This window comes from Bos grunniens, chromosome 15 (assembly GCF_055505025.1).
Source record: "Bos grunniens cultivar Pamir isolate PY7600 chromosome 15, Bosgru_T2T1.0, whole genome shotgun sequence".
NCBI lineage: Eukaryota > Metazoa > Chordata > Mammalia > Artiodactyla > Bovidae > Bos > Bos grunniens.
Genome location: NC_141179.1, coordinates 38,430,180 through 38,439,308, shown reverse-complemented (window position 1 = coordinate 38,439,308; position 9,129 = coordinate 38,430,180). Strand labels below are relative to the sequence as shown.

The window sequence follows — 9,129 nt, the reverse complement described above, 5'->3', positions numbered from 1 at the left end:
AACACAGGACTTGCTGGCCACGAGACACTTGTAACAGCTGCCCTTTGTGACTGAGCAGTAGCAGGAATGTTATGGTCCTTGTTAGCTTAAGGCTTATTCATACTGCAGATATTATTTAAGTATCTTCCATGTAGTAGTATGCAAAGCAATGGAGATGATATGTGAAAAGAAAACCACTACCCTCCTAGAACTTACATTCTTGTGAAAGGGAAAAGTAGTAAACACATTAGTAAAGTAATTGTAGATAATAATAAGCAGACAAAATGAAAATGTGTTATAGAAAGTGCTTGGGCATGGGAAAATCCTTTATCAGGTGAGAGATGTCAAGAAGTCTCTTTAAGAAGATGACATTTGAACTTAGATCAAATGATAAGATGTGTTAGTTTCCTACTGTTGCTGTAACAAATTACTAGAGTGCCTTAAAACCACAAATTTATTGTCTTACAGATTTTTGTCCTCAGAAGTCCAAAGTGGGTCTTAGAGGCCAAAAGTTAGGTGTTTGTATGCCTGCATTCCTTCTAGAAGCTCTATGGAAGAATTAGTTTCCTTGCCTTTTTCAAATTTTAGGGGATATGCACATTTCTTAAGGCATGTTCCCTTTCCTTCATCTTCAAAGGCAGCACATTGGATCTCAATGACCCTTCTGCCCCCTTCTCTGCCTGCCTCTTCTACTTAGGACCTGAATAATCCAGGATAATCTCCACTTCTCAACGGACAGATGTTTATCAACCCAGGGATCGAACCTGGGTCTCCCACACTGCAGGCAGACTCTTTACCCTCTAAGCCACCTGGGAAGCCCTTATCAACCTTAATTCCATTTTATTGCTCCATGACGTGAAACCTAACATACTCTGGTTCTGGGAATTAGGATGTGGATATATTGGAGGTGAGGGGTAGGGATGGAGGGGCACTCAGGGGAAGAGATATGGGGAAAATACTCCAAAGAAGGAATGCCAAGAGCAAAGGCCCCCATCTGCTAAGCAAGCCTTGTCCTCTGAGAGTGTTTCTAGTCTCTCTGTATCTCTGATGCAAGAACACTGAAGGGGAAGCTAGGTAGTTCGTTAGCCTTAAGTTTTCCTTTTTAACTGTTTTGAGCTTACTATCTGGTAAATGGACTTCTCCAGTGTCCTGTATGTTTCACAGGATCTCCAGCCACAGAATATCTACCTACTGCCTATTACAAATGCCTAATATATTACCTTTAGGGATTCCTTAAAATTCTTATTAATCAATAACTTTCTAGTAAAATGGAAAAAATAATATGTTAGGTGACCATTCTAAACTTAGTCCTCAGTGTCTAACCAAAGGTCGGTGGAAATGGCCCAGGGAGGATATTGGCATTGCAGGTGGAGCACAGTGATGCAGAAGCACCAGGAATGGAGTCATATCACCTACTGGATGTCTGAGGTCAGCCCTGCCTGCTTTCCCCAACATCATCCCGCTTGTGTTGTCTGGCTGGCCACAGCTGTTAGGCAGTATGGTGCTTGGTTCAAGAGTGGCCCCCTTCCATCATTTATTTTCAAAAATAATCAATTTTCACTCCCCAAATATTCTCCCTTTCACGTAAAGTAAGGAGCATTTCTCCTTTGGCATTTTCCCCCTGCCTACGTTAGCAGAGGAGAGCTGAAGCCTTGACGGCAGCCTGACTCACTAACAGCACTGATGAGATGCCTCATCCCCACCCCCACTGCCCCTTGGGGACACTGTGTGGGAGGTCGTCACGACTCACTTAGAGTCTCTCAGAACACAGATCCTTCCTGTCATCGTTTACTGTGTTCTCTCAGCACTCAGCGAAGAGAAAGCCCTCTCTTTGTCCCCCCTCCCTGCATTTGCTCCTACAGTGAGAGAAAACAACCAATATTATGTTTGTCTCTGGACTTTATCAGGACAGGGATGTTTGGTAGAACAGGAAATGAAGTATTTCACTGCTTCACGGCAGAGATCCCTTCTTCAGTATGCAGGGCTGAATGGCTGCCTGAAGAATGTGAAAACCCTGTACATGGCTCTGCTGTTTCTATGTGCAGACAGGTAATGGTTTTAAAGAGTGTCTGTGCTCCAGCGGAAGCCTCTTTTTTGAACTCGGAAGCCTCCCTCCAGGACACGTTCTGAAGGTTCCCTGTCAGTTCTTGGATGCCTGCTCCCATGGTCTGAGCCCTGGGTGCCCTCCCAACAGCCCTTCCCCCAGCCTACAGTGATGCAATCAGCACAAGGGGCCTTGTTGGCACATTTCATTATGTACACTCACAGTTGTGTTTCATCCAAATGGAAGGGAGGAAGAGTTCAAATGCCTAGTCGTATTGCCTAGCTGTATTGAAGCCTAAGGCAAAAAAAAAAAAAAAAAAATCAATACCGATGTTGGCTCATTAAAAACTTGGTATCTTGTTCATCATGAATTTTTTCTGCATTTTTATTTCAAAGTGTTAACATTAAAATATCACCTTGATTACTAAGCTTTTTGGTGCCCCCTTAATTTGCTCCCAAGGGGAATACCTCACATACCTCACCAGAGTCTCAGCCCTGGAAGGGTACCTAAGTGATGATTTTGTTAACAAAGTGTTATGTAGGATGGGTTTGTGCACTTGAATTTCGTTGATGCTCCTAGGAGTCAGGCAGTGAGGTAAAGCTGGTAAAGTGTGGCACTTCTGCATGGGATTTGAGGAAGCTTATGAAAGCCTCCCTTAAACCACTAAAAAAAAGTTCCCACCATGCCTGAAGTTCAGTCTTTACTATTTAATTGGTATGAGTTAAACATCCCCCCAAACAGCTTAAATTGGAAAATGCAGACCCCAATGGCAGGAGAGTAAAGTGTTTAAAAAAAAAAAAAAAGTTCTTAAAAGTGCGCTTATATGTGAATGTGTTTATTTTAGCATTTTTTTTTTTTTTTTTAGAGTCAGGACAGAATGGGAGGTGAGAGGACACTGATCTGTTGGAGTTGTCAGCATGGTCATGTTGATGGTGGTGGGTATGAGGATTTAAGAAACTGATAAGGAAAAAAGTAGTTTTCAGTGAGAAACTTCTATCCTTTCACAATTTTTCCGAAGGCTGTAGACAGGTCACACTTCATTCGGGAGTCATTTATGCCATTTCCTAGGAATGCTCAGCCAACCACCCTCTGCCACAGCCTCTCCTACAGCACCCTACTGGGCCATTTTCTAATCTGGACGACTTCTCTTCCCTCCTTTATGTTTAAAGAGATTAGAAGTCTAAAGTGGATGGACAAACACTTAGTGACCATCTTGCTGAAAACCCTCTTCCAAACATGGTATCTGAGACTCAGTGGAAATGTAATTCTCTATCCAAGGTAATGCAAGGCAGCACCAGTGGAACCAGAAATCTGGGCTCTAGACTTGGCACATGTTTCTTCAGTCATTCATCACAGAATTATTAAGCACCTCCTAGACTAAATGCTGGAGATGTAATGGTGAGCAAAACTAGCTATGGTCCTCACTTTCATGGTATTTACAGTCTATTGGGGAATGTGTACATAAATCAAATAATCACAAATAGATGTATCATTACAAATAGTTAAGTTTTCTGATGTAAAGAAATAGTATTATTAGCCTGTATAACACAGGAAGTGTAATCAGTGGAGGTCAGAATTTGCTGTCTGGGGCATGGGACTAGCTCATAGCCAGGGACTTGTATTCCCCACAGTCATACTGACTGCAAAGTTTACTGAAATTCTTCTCAAGCAACTGGGCTTCTATGGAACTTTGAGTGCCAAGTAGGAAGAGTAAGGAGCTAGAACACAACAAGTCCATTCTTTAAATCTGTGAACCTCGCTCAGAGAGTCACTTAAGTCCTAATTTGAAGCCTTTTTACTCTTGCTTTGCAAAAGATCTTGATAAATATTCTTAGACTGTGCTTCTAAAAAGAGTTAACTTTGAAGAAGCAAAATAAACAGTAGGTTAAACTGAACATGCTTATTAAAGAAGATTGGGCTTCCCAGGTGCCTCAGTGGTGCAGGTTTGATCCCTGGGTTGGGAGGATCCCCTGGGATAGGAAATGGCAACCCACTCTAGTATTCTTACCTGGAGAATTCCATGGACAGAGCAGCCTGGCAGGCTACAGTCCATGGGATTGCAAGGAGTCAGACACGACTGAGCATACACACACATTAAAGAATATTAAAGTTATTTTAAGGACATTCTAACTTTAGAGCACAAGGGAAATGTAGTGTATTTTGGCTAAGTTTGTTTTAAACTAAGGGTTTGGTTGCCATTTAATAAACATTGTCAGATATATTATCACTAAAAAAAATCTCACAATCAAAATACTTCTAAGGACAAAATATGTCTGTGAAGACTAAGTTAGTTTGAATTCATAATGGATGTAATACCTCTTGGCAAAGTTGGCTGACAGGGCCCTAATTTTCTGCCAGATAAGCCGATGAGACATGAATCATATTTACTGAACATAGAATCAAATATTTAAAAGATGCACACTAGATAACTGCAAATGATTTTATTTTGCATTTAGCTTCAGTTTACTTCAAGGAAAAGAACATTTTCAACATCAAGCATGCATACATGCGGGTCTTCCATGCTATTTTTTCTGCAAGTTTCTTTCATTGCAAATTACAAGAATAGAGTTCAGCTGCTAACAGGTAGCTAGTATTGTTGCCTTCAAGTTAAATGGGGAAACAGGCTTATAGAGGGTTTGGCCCATGGTGACATAGTAGAGGACACAGTATTTGAACCCAAGTCTATCTCTGAATCCAGATGACATTGTAGGGAATATTCTCAAAGGGTCGGGTCTTTGCCTTTCAAACTCAAAAACTAGAATAATCACAATTATAACTGCAAGGAGCAGTTTTTGTTTGTATGCTTGCTTTTTCTGCACCATGGTGTGGCATGTTGCAGTGAGGGATCTTAAGCATGTGGGATCTTAGTTCCCCAACCAGGGCCCGAACGTTTGCCCCCTGTAGTGGAAGTGTGCAGTCTTAACTACTGGATCACCAGAGAAGTCTGGAACAGTGTTTTGAAATGAATAGGATCTATGTTTCCCGGCAGATGATCTCAGTATCACCAGGAGACACTGGAAAACAAATGAACCCAAGTTAGAGGGATTTCAGATATTGAGACTCTCTGTTCTGTATCTAGACACTGGGCTCAGCAACTCTGCTGTGGATTTTTTTAAGGTACGGGCCAAGAGAGGGTTAGAATGTGGCATGCATGTCTGTAATACCCAGCCACCAGCTGTGCCATTTGAAGTACTGGGCTGGTCACCTTCTTCCTGGAGTTATTTCACTACTTGGTTCTGAAGATCCCTGTGGTGCCGGCCAAAGGCTTTGGAGCCATGTTGGTGGACATGATGTTCCTCTTAATCTTGCTCCCAGATTTGCCCAGGAAGCCTGCCATCTTATGGGTCATGCCAGTGGCGGCATTACTGGTTCTCTCCTGGGCAATGATGCTGATTTGTAGGATGGAGAAAAATGAAAAGATCTGTCAGTGAGAGGTTGAGAGCAGGTGCTGCCCCATGGGACCATCAGTGGAAAATTACTACTCTGAGAGGCACCAGTGAACCTTAAATGTTTCTGCTAAATACGATCATCACAGTAGAAAAGCCTAGAGCATTAGGGAAAATACTACAATCACTCCCTGTAGACATTTCCAGGGGTATCATAAAACAAAGGGGGTTTGGGTCACTGGTCTTAGAACATAGATCTGTAACAGCCATCTTTTCTGTGTAAATTAAAAATCATCCAAGGCTTATGAGATGAGAGAGACACTTATGGCACTATCCCAATCTCAATTTTTTTGGCCAACATGTGAGATCAACATGTGGCCAACTCATGAGTTCCCCACCCAGGGATCAAACTGGGACCCCCTGCATCAGAAGCACAGACCACCAAGGAAGTCCCCCAATCTCATGTTTAAGGATATGTCTTCCTGGTATGCCAATGGAGAAGGTAAGCCATGTTCTGAGAGGGATACACAGATTTACCCGAAGTCCTCAGTTTCATACTCCAGCTCACTGGCCTTCTGCACATAATATTTCACCATTGTGGCCAGTAGGAAGTACGATTCCTCCTCAGTGAGTGTAGCTGGTACAAGGCCATTTTTCCAGACCGACCTGGGGAGGAGAAACAAGAGCAACAGGTGCTCTGAGTCCCTGAAAGTCCTCATTCTAGGATAAGCAATGAAGTTTCTTGGATTCTGGGACTTCCCCTACAGATGTGACTAAACCAGCTCTCAATGGACAGGGCGTAGGCCATTGTTCATCCAAAATTGCTGCTTCACCAGGATTTAGGATCTGGTGTGACCTAGAGAAGTGGCTTGGTCCAAGTGGATCATATAGACTTGTGAAAGGTGATGGTTAGATTTTCAGGAATTTTATGAGCTTAGTATAAAATATAGCCATTATTAATTATTTAAATCTGAAAATGGTTTCACTTTAATGTAATTTGAATGAAGGTGAGAAATTAGATAAAATATATATCAGATTTTATATATCAGATTTAATAACATTTATTGGCAAAGCAATTAGCAAATTAGGATGCAATTCATTGCACAAATTATGGTTAAACTAGTAACTAGGTTTCCTAAAGATAAAAATGTCTGGTAAAAATCAACAAAAGAATGCTATGAGGTTCACAGTATATGAAATTTGCAAGGAATATAATGTATCATATGTCTATAAACTGTGTGCTATACATCTTTATCTCATAAAAAATTTATGATAAACTTATCTACATGTTTACATTCATACATTACCACCCCCTCATAAGAGCCAGATTCAGCACAGCACAATTGAGAACATAGAATTGTATAATTCCAGGGGCTGTGGGAAGTGACAGGGCTCCAGGCAGGGCTGTCTTACCTGAATGGTGCTGCCTGGAGCATGCCTGCCTGGTGGATGATCAGCATGCTGAGGACCAGAAAGAGGGGCAGCTTCGAGAACCCCATGATACCTCTCTGCAAGAAAAGAATGTCACCACCTGTAGCAGGTCTAAATTCCGTGAGCCCACAGACCTGGGCTCTGCTCCTGCCTATGCCTCTAACTCCCAGTTGTCCTGGTTTCAGGCTGGTCATTTCACTCCCTTTCACCATCATATTCGCAATAGCTAAGTGAACCACTAGATGATCCAGTAAGCCTGTAGAATGCTTGGTTTAGCAAAGAAAACTGGCAGGAAATTGGGTGAAAAGATGTTGGTCTATAGGTCCCTACCAACACCGTACACACTTAGGACATACTGGGAGTACCTGTGACCACCAGTTTCCTGCTTGTACAACCCAGAACTGTCCTGCTGGTGTGGGACTTTTACTACACATGGTGGGGGAAGGAAGTTCCCAAGGACAAATTTCTGCTGTTGGAATCCCCAAGAAACTGAAAGACCAAATTCCAATGCTCAGCTGTTCACATTGATAAATATGACCAGTAAGAATCAATCTGGAAGTCTCAAATTGGGACCCAGGACTTAAACTGGCAAAAAAAAAAAATTCCCAGAACCCACAAATGAGGGCTTCTGTTTAATAGCTACCTGTCCCTGTTTCCCACCTGCCTGCACTGTCCTGGATTTGAAACGCATTTCCCTTGGTCCACTAGACATAAAATGTGACCCATGACAGCACTGGCTTCATAAAGGTACTCCTGCATCAGGATCAGCCTGCAGTGCCCTGGGGAGCTTCAGCATCCCAGACTGACCTAAGTACATGAGCCGCGAGAAAGAGACCGGAGCCAGCCTGGGCATGAGGAGAGTGAAGAAGGGAGTTTGCAAACTGAGACCATTCAGGGTTACCTGTGGAAGGAGCCTTGCAGAGTAACGCAGTGTGTCGAAGAGACCTGGACAGCAGTGGACAGAGCCGTTGAGACAAGAGGAGATCCGCTAAGAAAAAGTACTGGAGAGAGAGAGGGAAGCAAGGGGAGAAAGAGAAACAGAATCCCAGCTAAGCAGGAATCTCCGGGCTTACCTGATAGCCGGCACCAGGTGGCTGGGAGCAGAGGAAGGAGCAGCAGCAGTAGCTTTGGCGGTGGACAATGGCACTCTGGCAGAAGTGGTGGAGACACTTGAATGCCTCTGAAACCTCCCAGCGCGAGCAGCTGCTTTTATTCCTGCTGCTCTGGGTCTAGGGGGGGTTCCAGGAGCTCCAGGCAACCAATGAGGGGAAGGATGTGAGCCCCAGGAGGATTATGTCACCACTTGCATCCAGAACATGGAGCATCCAGAAGTACCATCCCACTTGTATTTGCACTGAGGTCATTGATGGCGGGGGTAGGAAGGGGACACAGAGTGGGGTTGGTGAGGACAAATGAAAAACACAGGAAAAGTAAGTTGGAATTTGAGGACAATTTGACGTCACGGTTAATTTTACCTGTTCGGTTTCAAAGGTTTTGAACAGGCACGCATCCCACTCCATTCCTAGTTCTGTAGGGTAGAATCCAACATTACAGGGAATCCTGAATCCCCTTGATTTGACCATAGACCCCTGTCCAAGAGCACTTCAGGGTTAATGCGCAGCAGAGTTGATGATTCTGTGCCCAAGCAGGGAGTCAGATTCAGGCAGCAGGAAGCGTGCGTAGGAGAGCAGGGCACGTGGAGATAAAGCCGTGGAAGTCTAGGAACTTTGACAGATTTCAGCTCTGTTCCAGCTGTAACTTTGCCAGGTAATAAGATTGCAGGCTAGAAACTAGTAAAGTCTCAACATACTTATCTCTGAAATGGGAATCATATTCCAGTCTTGAAGGAATGCTATCATTACTAACCATGTACCTGTTCTCCACCCAGTTAGGGATCTAGAAGAAGTTCATAGAAGATTCTGTGAGATCACGATACATTTTCCCAATCAACACCCTCCGCGGCTACCTGGAGTCATGCTGGGTGGTCCTTCATTGGTTAAGGAGGGGCTGGATGCCCCGCTGAGCATGAGCAGGGAAGTGCAAGGCTTAGATGCCTCCCAGCTTCCAAGCGGACCTCTAGACCCACGCCTCCTCCCCCACCATTCATGACCTAATGCTCACCCTCCTTTCCCAACCATTTGCCCAGCTGCCCGCTGCGGTTTACCAAGATGTTCCAGTGACCTGTGATGGTAGCCCTGCACTCTAATCTACTGCAATTCAGTCCTCTGCTAGAAAGCCCGCCAAGATTGATGGTGCTGAAGAGTCCTGCGGGAGTGTAATCCCGTGCTG

At 43.8% G+C, this 9,129-nt stretch overlaps 1 protein-coding gene across 1 annotated transcript; it reads right to left on the bottom strand.

Moving 5' to 3' along the window:
- Positions 1-5,064: 5,064 nt before the first annotated feature.
- Positions 5,065-8,360, bottom strand: LOC147357691 (calcitonin receptor-stimulating peptide 3-like). Its single transcript, XM_086338153.1, has 5 exons — positions 8,316-8,360; positions 7,914-8,069; positions 6,823-6,917; positions 5,947-6,075; positions 5,065-5,412 (listed from the first exon to the last, which is right to left on the bottom strand). The coding sequence occupies exons 1-5, from the start codon at positions 8,358-8,360 to the stop codon at positions 5,250-5,252; spliced, it is 588 nt and encodes a 195-aa protein (XP_086194279.1). The 3' UTR covers positions 5,065-5,249.
- Positions 8,361-9,129: the final 769 nt, after the last annotated feature.